This window comes from Malania oleifera, chromosome 10, assembly GCF_029873635.1.
Source record: "Malania oleifera isolate guangnan ecotype guangnan chromosome 10, ASM2987363v1, whole genome shotgun sequence".
Lineage (NCBI taxonomy): Eukaryota > Viridiplantae > Streptophyta > Magnoliopsida > Santalales > Ximeniaceae > Malania > Malania oleifera.
In genome coordinates, this window is record NC_080426.1 from 19,183,534 (window position 1) to 19,205,856 (window position 22,323).

A 22,323-nucleotide genomic window follows, 5' to 3' on the forward strand; every position below is an offset into this window, starting at 1 on the left:
TAATCAAAATATGTTAATATTACTTTATTAGTTAGACGTATGTTTATGTGGGGTTTGGTTTTGTAAATATGCGTGTTTAGGAGTTTGCGTGTAAATTAAATTTGTTGAATTTAGTTTTATATTTTAGTAGTTGTTATCCCTTCCCCTCTTCACCTTCTTTCCCTCTCCTTTTCTCTCTCCTCAATTACCAAGGATTTACTTAAAATTCAAAACTCCCATAACTAAAAATAACAATGAAATTGTAGTGAATGGCAATGGGAATAGGGAAGAAGTGATTGAGTAGTAGAAGAAGGCCCAACAATAGTGAAGCCCAAATACTTCGGTGACGGTGAGTTCCCAAATTCGAATTTGAAGAGCCCAATTCATTTTTTCCCAAATGACTAACCTACTATGCAACGAGGAGCGAAGGAGTCAGAGAGGCATAAACCGCCGCTGAAGTGAAGGTCACTCGGCGGCGGGAGTTTCTGGCTCTGCCTTTGCCCGGAGCTTCTCTGCGCTTGAAGCGATGGCGAAAGGCGACGATTCAATTCGGAGGAAGAAGAACAAGGAGCATCGAAAAAAGCTTGGAAAGGAGTCTTCCGCGGTCTCTTCTCGCGTCGCTGCCATTATCGCCGCCAAGAAGCGTCGCAAGTCAGGCAAACGCCGTATCTGCGAGGTAATTAGTTACGTGAATTACCCAAATGGGTTTCTAGGTTCCGTTTCATCTGTTTTCCTCTCTCTCTCTCTCTCTCTCTCTCTCTCTCTCTCAAGTTGCTTTCGGGAAATGGAGAATTGCGGTTTTTTGTTCTGTTTTGTGGTTTTGATTTTGATGTTTCCGAAATACAGTGATAAAAATGTGTCGGTAGCTCAGATGCATTGGTACATTGTTATTTCTAAATTTGTTTTTGTTTTTAGAAATGGGAAGATGTTGATACGCTTTATTGACACATTGTTACTAGCTTGTCTCATAAATTTGGGTTTGATGTCGAATTCTGGAATTTGTTGTACTCTTTATTTTAAGTTGAGTGGTAGCTGTTACCAATGGTGTTTGACTGATACTTTTACTAAGCAACCCAAGTCAGTGTCCCCGAAGGGGAGAAAATGCGGATGTGTTGCAAAGATAGAACCGGAGTTGCCTTGCTCTGATTCCATACCTTTATTACCCCACTCTCCCCCATAACAGATTTGGCGGAAGAAAATATCTCTGTTGTGTTGGGCTTTTGTGGAGCCTAGTTGTGTTTTAATTCGGATGCCGACCCGACCCCTATTTAATTAGAGATTTCTATCCTAAGACTTAGTCCATGGAGTGAAGGCTTGGGCCGTAAGGCTCAATTTTGGAGCCCATTCGGAATGGAACCCTAGGCGCAACATATAAAAGGGATTGCTTTTGGGTGATTAGGGTTGGGGCGTGGTTGTACCTGCGTGAGAGCGAGAGGGAGAGCATTGTATCGCCGCACTCTCTGTGTTTTCTTCCTGATAATATTGAAAACCCTGCAACTCCGTGGACGTAGGCAAAATTGCCGAACCACATAAATATTGTCTTGTGCGTGTGATTGATTTTCTTTGGCGTTATTTTTCCTCTATTTTGTTTCTCACAGGTTTCGGGAATTTGTTCTTTATTCCCAACATGTTGATCCTAGCATTTCTCTCCAGCCGAGCATACCAACCAGTAGTAAACATGGCAAAATTCCATAGTTTCCTAGACTCCCTGCCCTCAAATCCTCAACGGTTTAAAAGAAAAATCTTTTCCTTGGAAGCTAGACTTAGCTAGCTTTGCTTGATCGAGCAAAGTAATGTGTTCCACAACTCCCAAGCAACAGGGTAATGCAGAAATAGATGAAACAAGCATTTGTTTCATTACTCTCTGAGCAAAACATAAATGTTGGGATATAAACACTTGCAAGTTTTTACACATCCTCACCTGCTAACAGTTGTGTTTGTTAATCTGACGTGCACCATACAAAAGCTTTAACTTTGAAAAGGAACCTGCAAAAGATTAGACATTCAGAACCAGAGTGAGAAGAACACATAGGGCTTACTTGATAAAATGCCAGAACTACCAAAATTGCAAACTCTGCATTAGGAGAACGAATACAATATGAATCTCATATAGCCGACCCCACTTAGTGGGACTAAGGTTTGGTTTTGTTGTTGTTGTTTATTATTTCTATTGCACAAAGAAATAAAAATTCCAAGAAATGGATAAGACATCCTAAAAGAAAAAAATTCGAATGGGAGTGTCACTAACCAGGCAATGGTGCTGTAGGAAGATCAACTCTATCCTCTAGCAGCAGTGATGCCTCCTCGTTGCATACGGCTTGGGGTTTGAGTGTTAGCTGTCTTTCGTTGTTTGACTTTGCTTTGATTTCCATATAACCAAGCTCAGATGCATGCACATGAAAACGAAATGGGTGCATGCAGAAGCTCAGAAAGGTGATAACAATTTAGAAAAGCATTATGTAATGGAGTATCTTTGTGCAGCCAAATCACCACTTTACGTACAACTTGAAGATTCTATGTAAAACCCTTGCCACAAGTGTCTCTGAAAACAGAATTTAGGACATTTCCTTCATTTCTTACCTTCTCATTTTGGATTCTGAATTCATGTGGATTGCCCAAGATCGAGTAAACTGGTAGTGAAGGATTGATGTGGCTGACCCCTCCTAGTGGGACTCAAGGTTTGGTTTGTTGTTGTTGTTGTAATTCACTGGGATTGCTTTTTATTCTTATGCTTGTAAATTGCTGCATTATTTTATAGACATTAGTTGATTATGTATCTTTCGCTTACAGGGAATGTGTTTTAGTCTTCCTACTCTTGATGATCCCTTCAATGACAGACATGGAAAAAAGGATTTGAGAAGACAGGAAGCTAAGAAATGCGTGCCTTTGCAAGCAGCTGGCAAGATATCTATGAATGGGAAGACTGCTTCTCTCAAGAAAGGAAATCTTGGCAGGAACAGTATAAACGTTTGTCATGAAGAACAGAAAAAGGGGGAGGATAAGGCACTGGATAAGGAGAAGAGTAACCTTTCCAAGTTAGGACAAACAAAGATCCAGCTAATTGGGGAGACTAGTGTACATGCAAAACAATTACAGACCAGTGAAAACTCAGGTTGTCCGTCAAAGTTTCTTCTTATGTGCTTGATTTCGATACAGAATGCATTGCAGCAAAATGGTACCTATAATGGTGCAGAGGACAAGCCTTTGTTTGCTAATGCATGGGGAGTTGAGTTCTGGAAGGGTTATTCAGTTGGAAAGGACATACTGGAGACAAGCGGATCTAGTCTGACAATAGAGCAAGTTGCATGGATAGCTTCTACTGCTGCTGATACTATTGCAAGAAAGGAGAAAGAAGGTCTATCATTCACCAGCCCCTTTCTTTTATTCCTTGTACCGTCTCAAGAGAAGGCAACAAAGGTTTGTACTTTGTAGACCGTTTTTTTTTTTAATAAATATTTTTCCCTTTTTCTTTTGGTTTTGTTATTAAGAAACTGGACGAGAGGGCATTCGAATGTATTTAGGTTGGGGCTTTATTGAGCCTCAATGTGCAGTTGATTAGGATTCTTGATGATTGTCTTTTATGCTCAGGTACGATCCGTGTGCAAGCCTTTGAAGGCACATGGAATACATACAGTGAGTTTACATCCTGGTGCCTCCTTAGATCACCAAATTCATGGGTTAGTTTGGAATCTACTTTTTTTTGCTTAACATTGGGCATTGTATGCAAGAAAAATGGCAGTTCCTTGTAAATTTTGTGTTAAATGGTTTTATTTGGTGGAGATTGTTGATCTAGATGCAGATAAATGCTCACACACTCTTTGTGTGCCTGTGTGCTGTGCAGAGAAGGTAGCATTTGTTTGATTTTCAAGCAAGCTTGCTCATCTGTGACATCATTTTAGTGAAGCTTATTTTGGACATTCTGTTGCTTGATGCCCTCCCTTTGATTATATTTTGAAAAACACACTCAATATTAGTTTTGCAGTTGTTGTTCTGGGCATTTTGTTGTCATATTTTGTTGGAGTGGATACAATGCATCTTTGCAGGATGTCTGTGGTGATCTAGGCGCAAAATGCCCCCTTTTTTGTGTGTATAATGCATGGATTAATTGATCTTGGCTCATGTGTTGCATGAGATGGGGTTATATTACCCTAGAAAGTGGTTGAAATTGTTGTCATGAGTTATTCAGTGACAAAATGCTTATGCATGACTTGCATGACTCTGTCTCACAACCAAGTAACTGTACATCCGTTTCTCTTTCTCTCTTCTTATGTAAACTATTTCGTATCTGCAGATTAAAGAGTTGTGAGCCTGAGTTCCTTGTGTCCACACCTGAGAGGCTTTTGGAGCTTATTGCCTTGAATGCTGTAGATATATCAGGGGTCTCTGCGCTGGTAACATTTTAAACACTTTTTTTCTTCAGATATTTACACATCACCCTTTTTGATCCATGTTATTGTATAGCATAATTGTTTCCAGGCATTTTTCTTAGACAATTTGAAACAACTGAACAAAGAAGTTGTCATATAATGTTGATAAAGTGCAAGTCAAGTCTACTGTGTTGTAAACTGTTCCTTGGTTCCTTTATTACACATCTGCTTAATTATGATGAACGACTTTTCCTGCTTGCCTTCTTAATGAGTATAAGTTACAATTACATGGTTTGATGATCAGGTTTTACAAAACAAAGGGCTATGTCTGTGCTTGAGATGCCATTCCAGTGAATCTTATGCATCTAGAAAATTCCTGCAATGAGAATATTATCTGGAACCACTGGTTTTACAATAGGAGCTGCTAAATTATTGATAGTTAGTACCTTTTTTAGATCATTCATAATTCTACCAATTGCTCTGGCCTTTTTGTAGTGTTGCTATTTTGATCTTTTGTCTTTTTCCCCCCTAATTTATGTTTGACACTCAAATAGGTTGTTGAAGCACTGGAAACTCCTGTTAAAGGCTGTTACATTGAGATGATAAAATCTGTTCGGCAATTTATTCCTGGGAGTCCACATACTGTGGTTTTCAGTGATTGCTTGAGTTGTGCATCCGTTAACCTGGTGCAAAGTCTTCTGACAAGATTGATCTGTAGGTTATTTCTTAATGGATCTATTACTAGTCAAAGTGCATGCATCCACCAGTGTGTACACGTCTTTGCCTCACAAGAAGAAAAACTATCACAGGTATATACCATTTGTAGGTTGAATGTTAAATAATTGGCCAAAGCTACTGGCTGAAATTAAATTCTTCTACTATCTTGTAGCATTATTTTGTTTATAATTAGTATACAATCTATAGAATCAGACTTTCCTTTTATCTTATTTTTTACTTTTCCATAATGGGTCCAGTATTGTATTGATGCTTGTCACATTTGGAAACTTATTGATGTAGAGTGGGAAGCAGGCAATTGGATAGATTGATTTGACCATATTTTGAGGCTGATTCTAAAGAATAGAATCGAGACTTATCAGGCCTAAACCGAAATGTGTCGGGGTTAATTAATTAGTTAGGCTTCTGTTTTTTATGTGTGGGTTGGTTTGTAAATATATGTGTGTGTGTGTGTGTGTTTTTTTTTTTTTTTTTGCAGTCCTTTAATTTTCTTAATTTTAGTTTCCTATATATATTAGTCGGTTGTATTGTTGTAAGGAGGTTGTCATTTTGAAATTGAATTGGAAGTTAGTGTGTGTTTTCACTCGTCTCTCATGACCCTCTTCTCTTGTTTTTTTTTCTTTTCTCCCTTCATGATTCTACATCAAATTGGTATTAGAGACAACTCAATCCCCTCCACCCCTCTCTTTTAAACTTTTTCTTCCTCTACTTTTCTTTCACTGTTGCCAAATATAAATTCCTACTTCTACTCCGGACACCCATTAAATCTTCCCTTCTTGCAATGTAATCTCTTCCCTCGATGTTGAATGAAATGAATATTAAAGGAGATTCAATATTTTTCAGATCAAGGTGATTTGTTAGGAACAACTTTGCACATTGATTATTGAATATTGATCCTAGTATTTGTACAAATGTAGTTCCTGAAGAGGCTGTGCCTGTGAAGAATTTTAATTTGAAGGTCGAGTCACATCCTGACAGCTTGGGCGAATACCACCGACTTGAAGGACCACGATTGTTGATCAGTTACCTTCAAGATATTATGGAGGCAGTGCAGTGCAGGATTTGTCCACTCAAGATTTGTTACAATTCTTCTAGGGTGTCCATGACTGTTTTAGTAGTATAGGGTTATGCACCACGCATATGGAAATTCCTACACTTTCTCCATTGACAGGAAGAAGTGCAAGTTGATGCCATCCCAATATCTCGTATTGACCAACTTTAAGGGCATTGCAGGATCCTCTCTTATGAATTGAGATGATGCCTCGGTTATGGAGATAATTTAGGATAATTATGCTGTAAATAATTTAGTTGAAATATTTTAGTTTATATTTAGATTGTATATAGCAGAAAATTAGGCTGTAAATAATACTGAAAATCTGGCACCATTGAGGCGCTGAAAATGTGCTGAAAATCAGGCAACAACTATGTAAATCTCTTCTACATATAATGAAAGCAAACCCGATGGAAAGGGCATTCAGACCAAAATTAACATGGTATCAAAGCCCCTCTTCTGATTCCATCATTTTGGTCTTAATCATTGGGCGTTGGCCTTCTCTGTGGTGTCCACTTTGGTGGTTTTGAGTTTTGTTGGGGGCTGCCAGAATTTTTTTGAGTTGCGCACGCTGTCCTTGGTTGCGGGCTACTCGTCTCGGTGTTTTTTTCTCGTGGTGGCTGGGCATCTTTGTGGCTGTCGGCAGTTTCTGTGGTGGTCAGCAGCTTCGACTCCTCCTGGTGTGATCGACGAAGGTGCTGTGTTTCTTCTTCTGCTGTGTCATTTTTCACACAGGGCAGGTATTTTGAGTTAGGCTTCTGTGTTTGATCTGGGTTTTTTATATCTATTGAGCTTTTGTAATTTGGTCGTGTCTATGGACCTTGTATTATTTGGATTTGGACCTAATTTGAGTTAGGCTTGCTGTTTATTTGGTTGACTGAGTGGGCTTATTTTTTTAGTGCCTTTCATCATGTCTATTGAAAAGACTATTGTTCGATTTATTGGAAAGAATTTCCCTACGTGGGAATTCCAATTTAAAATATTCTTGTAAGGGAATGAATTATCAAATCATATTGATAGTTTTGCTTAAGTTCCCATTGATGAAAAGGAGTTTGCACAACGGGAGGTCAAGGATGTTGAGGTGATCTCTTGACTGTTGGAGACGATTGAGTCTCACCTTGTGACCAATCTTCGCTGTTTTACTACGACTTAGGCTATGTGGGATTATCTCCATCGTATTTACCACCAAGATCACAGTGCTTGGAAGTTCCAATTGGAGTTGGAAATTAGTGATTACAGTTAAGGTAATTTACCTATTAAACAATTTTATTTTGGTTTTATTAATCTTTGAAGCGAGTATTCTGCTATTGTTCATGCTAAGGTTCCACTTACGACACTCGTGACTCTTCGAGCGGTTCATGCTGAGAGTCAATGCGATTAGTTTTGATGAAACTTCGACCTGAATTTGAGCCTGTTCGAGCCAGTTTATTGAACCATAATCCGGTTCCTTCTTTGGATATTTGTTTGGGAGATTTATTGCATGAAGAACAACGGTTATCCACTCAAATGAGTATGACTTATGAGAAGGTATTTTCTGAGGTTGTGAATGTAGCATATGCAGCACAAGGGAGAGAGAGGAACAAGTTGCAGTGTTTCAGTTGCAAGGAGTTTGGTCATTTTGCTTGCAACTATCCTAAGAAAGTTTGCAACTACTGTAAGAAAGAAAGCCATATCATGAAAGATTGTCGAGTGCGGCCTCAAAATTGCCAATCCCAAGCTTTTCAGGTTGCTGTTTAGTCCTCTTCTTCTTCTTCTTCTTCTTCTTCTTCTTCTTCTTCTGCGCCATCGACTGTAAGCTTTGATTCGTCTATTCTCACACCAGCAATGGTTCAAAAGATGATTGTGTCTGCTTTTACAGCCTTAGGCTTGCAAGGTACGACTACTAATTCAACTTCTTGGATTGTTGATTCGGGTGCTTCTAATCTTATGACTGGTAATATGATGGGTCTCCATGGTGTTTGTAAGTATAGAGGCACGCAAAATATTTAGATTGCTAATGGCAGTAATCTTCCAATTACTATTGTTCGTAATTTGGGCTCTTCATTTCGCGATGTTTTTGTTTTTCTTGGATTGTCTACCAATTTGATTTTTGTTGGACAATTGGTAGATAATAACCGTGATGTTCATTTTTCTCGTGGTGGTTGTCTTGTGCAGGATTAGGTGTCGGGGATGATGATCACTAAGGGGCCTAAAGTGGGACGTTTATTTCCTTTACAATTTTCTATTCCTAATGTTGTTTCTCTTGCTTGTACGACTACTGCCAATAATAATGACGTCTGACATGAGAAATTGGGTCATCCTAATTATGTTGTCTTGGCTCATCTTATGAAACATGGCTTTTTGGGCAATAAGGATTCTTTTTATTCTTCACCTGTATCTTTTGATTGTGCTACTTGTCGTCTTGGTAAAAGTAAAACTTTACCTTTTACTACTCATGGTAGTCGTGCTTCTAATTGCTTTAAGATTGTGCATGCTAATGTTTGGGTTGTGGGTCCCGTTATTTCTCATGGTCAGTATCGTTATTTTGTGACGTTTATTGATGATTATAATCGATTCGGTTGGATATATTTTCTTCGATCTAAAGCTGACATGTTTTTTGTCTTTCAAAAATTTGTTGCGTTTGTCGAGACACAGTTTAGTACCTGTATCAAAATTTTACTCTCCGACTCAGGGGGGGTTACATGTCTCATTCTTTTCAAACTTTTATTCAGCAAAAGGGGATCATTTCCCAGCGTTCTTGTCCTAAAAAAAATAGAGTCGCTGAGCGTAAGAATTGTCATCTCTTAGATGTCGTTTGTACTTTGTTGATTGATTCTTCTGTACCTTCTAAGTTCTGGGTAGAAGCTTTATCTATTGCTGTCTATTTGATCAATCGTTTGCCTACTGCCACTCTAAATTATGATTCTTGCTATTTTCGATTAAATGGCATATCATCTGAGTATTAATCCTTTCATACTTTTGGGTGTGTTTGTTTTGTTCATCTACCACTTGTTGAGCGTCACAAGCTTGCTGCCCAATCTGTCACGTGTGCCTTTATGGGATGTAGTCCTACTGAGAAAGGATTTGTTTGTTATGATGCTCATGCAAACAAATTCCGGATCTCCCGGAATGTGATTTCCTTCAAAAATCAATATTTCTTTTAGTCTCAGGTTATTTCTGATACTCCTATTACTCTTCTTCCCGCTTTTGATGACGTGTCTTCTTCTATTGAGCGATTTAAACCACGCGTGGTATATCATCGACGTCCTTCTCCTTCAATGCCCCTTTTAGACATTGATCCATCATCTGATTCTGTGGTTCCTCGGTGCTCCACCTGGGTTACACATCCATTGGATAGGTATGGTTTTCCTTATACCTCGCTTACTGCCACTCTCGACACTGTTTCTGTTCCTCACTCATATACCTAGGTAACCACCCAAGCATGTTGGCAACAAGCCATGCAAGAAGAAATCCAAGCTCTTCAAGATAATCACACTTGGGATCTTGTGACTTGTCCCTCTGGTGTCAAACCTATTGGTTGTAAATGGGCGTACTCAGTCAAGTTTTGGTTTGATGGGTCACTAGACAGATATAAGGCTCGTCTCGTGGCTATTGGGAACCGACAGGAGTATGGTATTGACTATGAAGAGACCTTTGCACTTGTCACCAAAATGACTACTGTGCGGACTATCTTGGCACTTGTTGCGTCGCAGGGGTGGTCTCTCCGGCAGATGGATGTGAAGAATGCTTTTCTACATGGGGATTTGAAGGAAGAAATCTATGTCTCCACCTCCTGGCATGTTTGCTACACCTTCCTTAGAGGTTTATCAGCTACGCCGATCCTTGTATGGACTGATATAGGCTTCGCATGCATGGTTTGATATATTTTGCTCTACCTTGCTTGCTTTTCATTTTACTTAAGAGCTAGTTTGATTCCTCTCTTTTTATTCGCAAGACTTTTGGAGGAATTGTATTGCTTCTGATATATGTTGATGACATTGTGATTATTGGCTCTAATACTGAGTTAATTAAGCAATTACAATTGCATCTCAAGGCCTCTTTTCACATGAAAGATCTTGGTCCCCTACAGTACTTTCATGGCCTTGAGGTGCGGCTTACTCTAATTGGTATGTTGTTACACCAGCACAAATACACGCAGGAAGTGATTTCATTGGCTGGTCTCCAATCGGGTAACTCTGTTCTTACTTCCTTGGAGGTAAATCTTAAGCTTCGTCCGGAGGAAGGCGAGGCTTCTATCAGATCCATCCTTGTATCGACAGCTTGTTGGGAGTTTGAACTACTTAACGATTACTCATCCTGATATTTCTTTTTCTGTGTAGCAAGTCAGTCAATTTATGCAAGCTCCCCGACATCTTCATTTAGCCGCTGCCCGCTGCATTATCCGATATCTGAAGGGCACCTCTACATACGGGTTGTTCTTTCCTAAGGAATCTTCCTTTCAGTTGGCGGGGTGTAGTGATGCTAAGTGGGCCGAATTTGCAGATACTCATTCTATTACTGGCTAGTGCATGTTTTTAGGCAATGCTCTCATTTCTTGGAAGAGTAAGAAGCGAGACAGAGTTTCCAAGTCCTCCATTGAGTCTAATATTGTGCTATGTCTTCTGCATGCTCTGAGATCACATGGCTTCGTGGGTTATTGGGTGAACTTGGTTTTTCTCAACTTCATTCCACTCCTCTTCATGGTGATAATACTAGTGCTACTTAGATTGCCGCTAATCCTGTCTTCCATGAGCGTACGAAACATATAGAACTCGATTGCCATTCCGTACATGAATCTTTTGACAAACAAGTGATTACTCTTTCTCACATTTCGACCAAACGTCAAACTACAGACATATTCACTAAAGCCCTTTCTCGGCATCGGCATCAGTTCTTGGTTGACAAATTGATGCTTCTTGATCTACCAACATCAATTTGAGTGGGGATGTTATAGAGAAAATTTAGGATAATTAGGCTGTAAATAATTTAGTTGAAATATTTTAGTTTATATTTAGATTGTATATAGTAGAAAATTAGGCTGTAAATAATGCTGAAAATATGGCACCATTTAGGCGCTGAAAATCGGGCAACAACTATGCAAATCTCTTCTATATATAATGAAAGCAAACCCGATGGAGAGGGCATTCAGACCAAAATTAACGGCCTCTAATGTTGATGGCCCCGTTGATGCTTTCACAACTCAACAGGGTCAAATTCTTTATGGCGGGAGGGAATTGATGTAGGGTGGAACCTGGCCATCGGATGGATTGATTTGGCTCTATTTGGAAGATGAATCTAAAGATTAGGTTCAAAGGCTTTTTTGGGCCCTAAACCCAAATGCGTTCCCATTTATATTAGTAAGTTGAATTGTTGTAGGGAGGGTGATGTTTTGAAATTGAATTGGAAGTTAACAAGTGTCCCCCGCTGTGGGGGGGAGATCTCATGACCACCTTCTCGTCTTCTTCTTCTTTCTCTCTTCCTCGTGTTCTCTCCTTGATTCTACATAACCTACATGTAGTACAAGTTTGAGGAATCCTACCTGTTCTCTATGCCTCAATATTTTGCTGGTAGTCAAACATTGACAAAACTCAAAAAGGAAATGAAAAAAAACATCATTGCCCTACGTTGATGCCACCTAGGGGGCTTCTCATACATGGTCATGTCTTCCAATATTCCTATGTGATGCAGTGGCAGCATCAAGGATCAGCTGGGGAGAGGTTAGAAGAGATTGAAGAGAGGAAGGAAGGGAAGAGAGGAGAGAGGTTAGAAGAGATTGAAGAGAGGAAGGAAAGGGAGGAGAGGAGAGAAAAGATGCAAGGGGGAAAACCCACGTCCAATTCAATTCAAATTCAATAATAACTGCCTAAAACATGGCTTTCACGCACTATATATAAGAAATCCTATTCACATGAAATTACACATAAACCCCTAAAAAAACTAATTACGTTACAAACATACCCCTAGAATACACAAATATTACAAACACGCAACCAAGTACACATAATTCTAAACTAAACACCGAATTAGCTACCAGCTAAACCCAGCAATCCCTTAACCCAACTCTCCTTAATTATTTTCCAACACGGATCTTCCCAAAGGCCTTGTTTCTTGTCCTACATCACTATGATTTAGATTTTAGACATAAGCAAATGATCCCCGGAATTGAATCTATTTACTGTGGGAAGCTGAATGATAATATTTGGCTATTTACGCCAAGAATTTATTTGTTTTCACAAGTTTAAGGTCCATGGATCAAGTTGTGACTGGATAACTTGCCATTTTTTTTTTTTGGAATATGTTCTTATCCTTTTCATGGGCAAAGAATTGAGTATGCCTTTGTCACTGTGTTAATTTTATGCATAGTTGTACAGGATCTGTATTTTGGTTTCAACCACTCAGCTTGAAGGGTTGATAAATTCCCTAATTTTGCATTTGGGTGCAACTCACTATGCAGTCTGTGCTATTTGCATCTCTTTCATTGGTAGCTCTCTTGCTCTTTGGCATATACACTGACCAGCTGAAAAGCCTAGTCTTGCATGTTCAGACTGGGCACCTCTCTCGAAGACAGACGGTTTTGTGTGTCAGCATTGTATGCATGTCGTGGTTTTAAAAACATATTTGGGTTGCATTCAACAATTTTATGCATTCATTGCCTCCCATGCATTTACCCAAAAAATAATAAATAAAAAAACATAAAAAATAAAAAAATAAAATTCAGGAATCAGAATTGTTCTGTTCTAGATTTTGTAACCAGGGAGTACTCTTTTTGTCCAAATATCAGAGCATAAAAGAAGTCAAGAGTTTGTGCCTATGCTTGTTTATGCTATTTTTCTGGTTTCTATAAGTGCCTTGCCCCAAGTTATCATTAGGTGCTTTCTTGTGAGTTTTGAGCGTGCACTGGGTCTTTTCTATTAGCTTCTCAACAATTTTGACTTGTATTTGTTTTTCTGAATTGGTGTTGCTGTAACTTTGCATGCATTTGTTGTGTTCATTTGAGACTCCCTCTTTCTCTCTCTCTCTCTCTCTGCAAAATCTATTGGATTATCTATATAATGCCTGAGGTGCCTGGTGAATGTCCGTGTTGAAGCCTCACTCAGGTGACTTGTATGGCAGCTATTTCCAGACATTTGAACATCCATGATGCCTCAAATGAAGTGAGCCTTTTGACTGTCTCATATTGACTAGGCCAAGAATAAACTAAGAAATTTATCCATTCACTCAAAAATGTACTTAAGCTTGCTACTCAAGTCTGTATGATGAGCATCAAGCAAGCACAGCAAGATTTCGTAACAAATTGTATATTCATCATAAGAAGAATGTACTTGTAATACTAAAAATGACAAGAAAAATAGGAACAAATTGAGTTCATCCAATACTTCGGAGAACAAATTCAATAGACTACTAAGATCCTTTTTGTGGGACATACTCTCAACCTATGGTATCTGCAACCCCACTTAAAAAAAGGCAGGAGGAGGAGGCTTCCTGTAGTTTTGCCTGGATATTTAGAGCATCTCAATTGATTCAACTGTCATTTAGAAAATTTTTCTTTGTCTTGCAAATTGCTCGTTGGTGATACTGATTTGGATAATCCAATCAGTTATATATTTTTGGCCCTGATATGCTTGGTCTGGTCTGTTACATAATCGAATTTGAAGGAAATATTGTTTTGAAGTTATTCATCTGCATCCTCTTCTTTTGCAGACAACAGAAATCTAATTTGCAAATCCCGTTGTCATTTAGTGTGGGATGGCAGAAAAGTTACATGAGAAATCAGACAATTTGGATTGAGTGCTGATTTTATCTCAAACAATGTGAATTGATAATAATAATGATGATTTATAATAAAAAGACATCAAAGGTAATTCCTGTGATTGTGATAGGTTGCAGAGAAGGCATTTCATTCTCTAGTTTGCTTTGCTCCTTCATTTATTTTGAGCTAGAAATCCCCATATTGTTCAGCAATAGTTCCTTTAACTAGCAATTTTTAATACTTAATTTGAGTGACTTTTTCTTGTAGGGGATCCAAGTTTTAGATGAAGCTTGTGGGAGTCAATTGTCCCAGTTTTGCAAGATGCTTGTAATAATTGGGAAAGACAGCAAAATTCATAAACTTGTTGCTGCCCTTAAATCGAAGGGCTATTCCATTTCCTCCAATTCAGTTTCTGATAATTCAGCTGCAGAAGAGAGGTAAACCTGCAAAATTTTTTGTCTTATGTGCCTGTTAAAATATTTTGTTCAAATGTTCATCCTGTAGATGGGAAGTTTTGGGGTGCAATTAATTTCTCTTCCCATTTGATTTGTTTGTATAACTTGCTTCTGTTGCTTAATATTTTTGAGCATGACAGCTTCCATTTATCAGCATGTGAGATAACTGTTGGAATATTATTCTGAGTTTTGCTTGCTTTTATGCTTTATTTGGTTGCTGGCTGAAACACAGAAAATTTGAGAAATTTTACTGTCAATTTCCTTGGGTTTTTGGCAAAGGAAAATAAATTATTGTTTCATTTCAAAGGAAACAATATTAACATAATTCCTCATTCCTTCTTTGATCTTTTGCCAGTTACCACCATCTGTGCTGTTCATCATTATATTCTCCTTTCTTTTGTTTGATTCGATTTTATTTTTGAGTCGCTTGTAGCTCTGTCTTATTTCTGTTCATCTCAAATTTTGACAGCAAAAGAAGTCCTGCAGTCTCTTTGATCAATGTAGAGCACATCAATGCCACTGATTTAGAGGAATATGAAGTTGTAATAATTCCTGATTTTGCACTATCAATTCACATTTATGTCCAAGTTCTGACAAGGATGGCCCGCCACTCCGTCAATGGTGTGCTGTTGAGCTTTTTAACTCCAGAGGATGCATTGCTCGCGGGACCTCTGATAGATACCCTTGAGCAGTGTGGACAGGCTGTCCCTGAATCCCTAAGAAACATGTGTCACTCTACATCATCCATGTTGGAAAGGTGAAGTTTTGAATTTGCTTTCACCATTATTCTTTTTCACACTCTTGTTTCCTTCGTGTCTTTCTGTATCTTTGCCAGAAATCTAATTGATTGTGCTGTCACAATCTTCTCTTGTTTTTGCTTCTGGATCAGCTGTGGCCTCAAATGCCTAAAAAACTCATGAACCCAAGTTTGAAGAGTTTCAAAAGTACACACACACACAAATAGAAAAGGGAGGATGAGAACTGAAACTAGCCCAATTTGAGAGATGGAATAAGAAGTCAGGGAAAAATGGAAACTCATGTATTTTGGTTTAAGGTGAACCTTTTGGTAAAATCTACCAAGGCAGCTCAATAAGAAAGTTAATTTTTTGAATGATGGCGTTGCAAACATTTATAAATCCATCTTTCCTGAACCTCTAAAGTTTTGAGTCAAATAATTTTTTCAGCTCAACCCATTATCCCATGATGGGTTAAAGCTGCTATTTTCAATAATAGTTGCATATTGGAAGCATGAGGATATGTGCAAAAAAAAGAGAAAAAAATTTAGGAAAAAAGAAGGGGGGGGGGGGGGTTGAGACTTCAGTCCTTTAAATCTTCTATATATTTATTTGTTTCCGTTAATTTTTTTTTTTAAGAGGAGGGGGGGGGGGGGGGGGGGGTGTGGGGGGTTGTTTGTTGAGGGGTGGGTTTGTTCATAGCAGGCATGTGGACCATGATGAGCTGCTGCATAGTTGTGTGATGGTTCCTCTATTTTTGTCTAAGAGAGAAGTGTCATTCTATGCTATGATTGAGGGAAGTAGCGTTCGGCAGTGGGGTGAGGACCAGAAAAAGGGAGTTGGATATTACTGTCTTGGGGGAGGAGTGTTCAGCGAAGTGAGGACCATATGGCCCACTGTAATCATCCTTGAGAGAATCAGAGCATGTAATCAAATCGCCCAAGACAAAGATTCAACATTCAATGTTTTTGTCTAGGAATTTGTTCTATAACTCAATTGAGAAGTGATTTAGTGAACATCACTTGATGAGTACCCTATAGTTATAATTCTACTCCGGGGAGATCAGTTTTTAGTTTTATGATTTTAGGGAGCAGATGTGCCCTGGGGGAGTGTTTGGCGTGCAGATAGGTGAAAAAGATTTTAAAGTTATTTGTCTTTAGCTCATGCCTGTACATTAGTCACTTTTTGGTCTTAGATGGGAGACATCTCAAGTGAAAATTTTAACAATCCCCTTTTCTTATAATCTATGCTTCACTCTTTGGCCTTGGATGTGAGATATATCACAAGTGAAATTTTAACAATCTCCTTTTCTTGTAGCCTATGCTTACTCTTCGGCCTTGGATGTCAGATTTATCTTAAGTAAAAAGTTTTAGGGTGGTATCGTTGCTAGTTTTTGTTTTCTGTTTTTGTTTTTCCTTATTTATGTGAACTTTTTTTGTTTTTGTTATTGGATTTTAATTATTTGCCAAAAAATTGAAAATTAGATTTTATGATTTTCAGTTATTTTAATGACTTGTTCTAAATTTTAATATTTAGAAATAGTTTTTTTGGATTAAAATATTTATTTTATACACTTTTAAATTAAAATCAAAATTGAATGTTCATATGAATTTAAATATAGTTAAAAGAAAAAATGTGAATAAATTTTAAATCATAATAATAAAGCCAATTACAAAATACTTTTGTTATTTTTTAATTATCATGGCTAATAAAATTTTTATTGTAGAGTAAAATTTGAAAGTAGAATAATTATAATAATAATATTTTATTATAGTAATTTTTAATGTATATTATTTGTAATTGTATTATTTTAATTATTTTTTTATAATATTACTTGATTTAAATATGAAAATGATCATTTTTCAATTAAGTTTTTAATTTGTATTAATTTTTTATAAATGATAACTGAACAGGTTGTTGGTTTTTAAATATTTTTTTTATTTTGATTTTTAATTTTTAATTCTTTAATTTTTAACAATAATATATAATCCTTGTAGCCACCTCCACTCCACTTTGACTTTGAGGGCTATATTTATGTGCTATTGAATTAATCTTACTTGTCACATCTTTACCCTATTCAAACCTAATGGTCCCAGCCCACTTGCTCAGGAATTTCACCTCGACAAGATCATTATCTGTAGGAAGAACTTGAAGTTGTGAATTATGAAATCACTTGTTAGCACTGAAGGAGCAGTAGTCATCACGTATAAATACGGTTGCTGGGCTTAAAAGTTTGAGTCACTACAGATCTTAAGCTCATCCAAATACAGGATAATTAACTACTCACTTCAGGGTATAAAATTGAAGGCAGTTACAGTTAAAATAAATTATACTCTGAAGTCTAAATTCCCCATCTATGTGTATCCAATGGTACCCCATTTTTTTAAATTTATTTATTTAGAAGGAAGAAAATGTTGTGGGTTGGGTGAGTGGGGAAGCGTAGCGTATGTATATTTGGACATCTCACCTTCTAATTTGTATGACGGCGGGCGCAGTTCACGACCGTTGAGCCATTTAATCACAATAATTGCAGCCTTCTTTCCTTTATTTATTTTAGATCTAACCGTACCTTATTTTATCAAGTTGTAAGCATGAAAATCCTTTATTTTTTTTGGTGGGGGGGGGGGGGGGGAGGTGGTATCGATATATTAATTATTTAATTATTAATATAGCAAACAAAACGCCTACCCAGAGCTTTAGTCGAGTTGAAGAAGACGGGGAGTGTCGGCGGGGGTTGGGGGGTGCGACATGCGTAAGGACTAAGGACTACTCTTCACAAATAACATTACATGTTTCCACCGTCATACTATTGCACCCATTCAAGTGGACATTAGAAGGATTAAAACAATGTTAGCAGCCATTTGGTTAATATTTATAAAACTTATTCAAATTTAAAACTGAGTTAAGAAATATTCATTTTTATCTTTAAATGAAAAAATATTATAAAAATTTGATTATAGTGATAAAAATTACAAATAATGCATGTTGAAAAAACTATAAAAAAAAAAAAAATTGTTATAGTTATTTTGTTTAATTATTATACTTTAAAAATTTACTTCACAATAAAAATTTTAGTGGACATGACAATTGAAAAATAGTTGAAATATTTTGTAATTGGTTTTATTATTATTATTTTTAAAAATGTATTTATATTTATATTTTAATTATATTTAGATCATCATTTTATTTTAATTATATTTAATTTATATGATCATTTTATTTTAATTTTAATTTACAACTGTGTAAAATGAATGACTTAACAAAAAAATAATTTTTGGATATTAAAATTTTTGATAACAAATTGTTAAAACAACTGAAAATCATGAAATTTAATTTTTAATTTTTTTTGAGAAACAATTAAATTTTGGAAAAAGGAATAGATAATTGTCAACACAAAGAAACGTATTTTTATAATCTGCTTCTTCCCTGTATAGAAATAGAAAAATAAAATAAAATAGAAGACAACAATGATACTAAATATGCCCTAAGGAATGTGACGATGTTTTCTAACATGAAAATTCTAATTGGTGGCATGTATCATGAAAAAAAGACATCAAGTTTTAGGATATATGTTGTATTTATATGTGAGCTCTAGTGTTTTTAAGCTAGTGAATCCACTATGAAGATTTGGGTGTAGTATTATTTTGAAAATTTGATTTTTCATTTTTGGCAATGTTACTTGGAAAATGGAGAAACACAATCTTAATGAAGGAAGATTGCATTTTTGGGAGTATGTTAGCTTTTTTGAAGGAGGGTGACTAGAGAACTACGGGGTTAAATAGGGGACTCAAAAATAAAAAATAAAAAAAAAGTTGAAAAACGTGTGAAGAAATAGACCCTAAAAGATGTTCTTTCATTCACCCGCAAAATAAAAGTCTCTCTTCTTCAATAAAAGATTTTCCTTCACTCACCTGGTCACTCACAAAATAAAAGTTTCTCCTCTTCTAAAAATTGTAGGTAAATGAACTCACATAAAATGAAAAAGGAATTTATAATATATGTACCTAAATCGGTCTATAATTAACATGTTGCAAATAATGAGAACAATAATGTATGTATGTATGTATAGAGTCGTGATTCTAAAACGTTTGCAAGCTCTTACGTTATATATATATATATATATATAGTTAGTTTTACACTTACGTTATATATATTGATATAATGTGGGGTTAATATTTATGCTTAATTAGGGCAAATGGGTTTCTTTTTTTGTGGGTTTGTTGTGTGTGTATGTGTGGGAAAGGGAGGGGGGGGGGGAGGATAATATACATAAAGGGAAAAAGGAGTGGGTGGAGAGTGGGTTTCAAGGAGAGAGAGAGTCAAAAGAGCACAAGCACAAGGAAATGATGCGCCATCTACCTTAGACTCCCATCTATACTATTACTATTACTCTACATGAACAAAAATATGATGACCAGCAATGAGATGCTTGTGAGCCTCCTACCCCATCCATGCTTTTCTCTCTCTCTCTCTCTCTCTCTCTCTCTCTCTCTCTCTCTCTCTCCTTGCCTTTTGAGCTAGACACTGCACCTCATCCCATCTACCTCTCCTTTTATTTTTAACTTAACTCTCAAGGTTGACCAATCATTAATCTCTTTACTCAATTCTCCGTTCTTCTTCTACTTCATATTGTGTGTTTTCTGCTGAGCATCCCAGTGATTTGAGCATTATGTGATATTTAGGGTAGGTTTGTTTTAAGGTTCAAACCTTGAGAATGGGGTTGCTAAGACGTGAGTGGGATAGACTACCTCTTACTTATTGCTACTCAACTTTTTAATATACGAAAATGCAAAAATTCTCAAGTTGCATTTGATGCCAAATAGAATATAAAAAACCTTTGGACTATACACACCCCCCCCCCTCTCTTTAAATCACCATTAATTTCAAAATTCAAATTGCCTTAAAGGTGTGTATTATTGCGAAATGTACTTTAAAATTATCATCTCGTTCAGCAAATCGAAAGAAAAATAAGAAGAATACAATAATTTAGATGGTTCATGTGGGAACTATAAACGTACTTCGGTTCTACATAATCAATTTTCTTGTTACTAATTTATTTTTATTTAGAGGGATTTTAATTCCTTTGCTCATTATGTCGCTAAGTCAGTTTAGCTTCATATATGGATTTTATTAAGTATCTACTTTTTCAATTTCTTTATTCTGATGGTAACTTCTTTATCTATGAACTCTATTTTTTCTATGATTAATGATATTTTCCCTATTTCCAATAATAAATTTAGATGGTTCAATAGTTTGCATGCCTATATTTTCAAAATCTACGTGAAATCTCTATTATATCAACTACCTTAGGTTTCAACCTTTGGCTACAAGTGCATTTATAGTTCTCATGTAAAAAATCCCAAAGCATACTACAATAACCCTTAATTTGGGTCTCTCATGTCTATATCTAAGCAGGCAAACCTCGATGCTTTGGGGAGATAGACAGAGAGGGGGCTCCATAATACCTGCGAACTCCTAGGATGAGAAGTAGGCCGACCGAAGCCTCACCTGCATAGGTACCTACGTAGTGTACGATGACACTTGCACTTGGGTTGAGAGATATCCCTCAAAATAGAAAAGGACGGCTTGGCTTCTTATGCATATTTATGTTGAGGCTTCTTATGCCTGAAGTTTTTACTTATTTGTAGGCTTCAAGTTAACAATCTTTTTTACAAGTAACAACTCAATCATCATAAAATCTTCAACTAGGATAAAATAGTACTTTTTTGATGGTATATTTTTGAGAGTTTTCATATTAATTAAAATGATACTAATTTTCATTTGCTCATTTACCTTTAAATACTTTTTTTTTTTTCATTTTAAAACAATAAAATCATTAATAATAACTTTCATTTCTACTCTGTGCGTGTGAGAGAGAAAGAGATGCAAATATATTAGTAATAATATTAATGATTTTTTAAATTAATTTCTTTATTAGTTTGTGGGACTACAACGGTAAAGTTTGGAACTCTTATGTAAGAGTTTGGGGTTTGAATTTTAAAAATGGTAAAAAAGATAGGAAAGATGAATTTTTAGTTCCAGTCTAATACAAAACAAAAAAATTAAAAAACGATGGTAGGGCACGGTCTAATCTGAATGCAATCAATCATGATGGTTATAAAGTTAATGATTCTTGCATGATTAGTGCCAAGTTTTGTTTTCCCCTGTCCTCTCTGCATAATTTCGTATTCCATATTCTGCATTAATGTGCCAACAAACATAATATTTTTTCATCAACCTAAGGGCCCCCCATCTTTAATTAATTGTTCTCCTTTTAATTAATCCCATGCCCTAAATGCCTAACAATGTGTCTGTTGTCACCTTGAATCTCACATTAGACATGTGGCATTCCCTCCTAATTTTAACAAAAGAAAAATGCTTTGCACTATGTCATGTGCAACTTGAGCTTTTTTTTTTTTCTTTAATTTTTTTTTTTGTATTTTCTCATCTTAAAATTATTATTTGATTTTATTTTTAGGAAAAAATGGATACTAATCTATCATGGATTTTGATAAAAAAGAGACAAATTTATTTCGAGATTTCAAAATTTTCACAAATCTCTCTTGATATTTGATTTTTGAATAGTAATACTCTCGAAAGGTTTATTTTTTTAATAAAATATAAGAAAAAAATTGCCTCTTTTTTTGTAAAGATTAAGAGAGTTATGTAAAATTTTAAGTGAAAATTTTAAATATTTAAATATTTCTAAAAATTAATATCTTTTTGTTAAACGAAATCAATGTGTTTTTTCAAAATTTTTAATTGAAAATATATACATAGACATCCTTTTATGCATTATTAATATTGCCAGTATCAATGCACAACATTTTTTTTGCTATTACAAGAATAGTCAAATCTTACTGATACCCTAATAATCTTGCAGAATTTATAACCGGCCAATTAAAGAATAGAGTTTTACTTCGTATTCAGAGTTCGCCTCGATTTGGTACCGTTCTCGCGGCCCGCGCCGAAACAGTGCTTTACCCAAGCAAAGAAAGGATTAAACAAAATAAAAGTTGCTAACTTGAAATTGGTTGTAAATGCCTTGTGGCTTCAATCTCACCATCTCATACGTAGCTACAGCAAGTGATGTTGCGGTTGGCTTGTCAAACTCGCCATAAGGCCGCAAAGGTTTCTTTATAATATAACAATAATGATAATAATATGGACAACCCTTTCCCCTGCACTCATTCCTTTCTCATTAATCCAGGCTAGAGAGGTATCCACCCAACCTAGCTACCCTAAAATCAAATATATATATATATATATATAT

The 22,323-nt window shown here is 36.3% G+C and overlaps 1 protein-coding gene across 4 annotated transcripts; it reads left to right on the top strand.

Annotated features, from left to right (window-relative positions):
- Window positions 1-254: 254 nt before the first annotated feature.
- LOC131165603 (ATP-dependent RNA helicase DBP3) lies at window positions 255-20,827 on the top strand. 4 transcript variants are annotated; one of them, XM_058123542.1, is made up of 8 exons: window positions 255-655; window positions 2,770-3,396; window positions 3,568-3,656; window positions 4,271-4,370; window positions 4,901-5,155; window positions 14,129-14,298; window positions 14,786-15,073; window positions 15,206-15,427. In XM_058123542.1, exons 1-8 carry the CDS (start codon window positions 506-508, stop codon window positions 15,234-15,236), a joined length of 1,710 nt encoding a protein of 569 aa, XP_057979525.1. In that variant the 5' UTR covers window positions 255-505; the 3' UTR covers window positions 15,237-15,427. The 4 variants fall into 4 exon arrangements, with proteins under 4 accessions (XP_057979525.1, XP_057979523.1, XP_057979524.1 ...); XM_058123540.1 differs by lacking the exon at window positions 15,206-15,427 and adding an exon at window positions 20,466-20,827 and having other exon boundaries at window positions 301-655; XM_058123541.1 differs by lacking the exon at window positions 15,206-15,427 and adding an exon at window positions 17,160-17,601 and having other exon boundaries at window positions 301-655.
- Window positions 20,828-22,323: the final 1,496 nt, after the last annotated feature.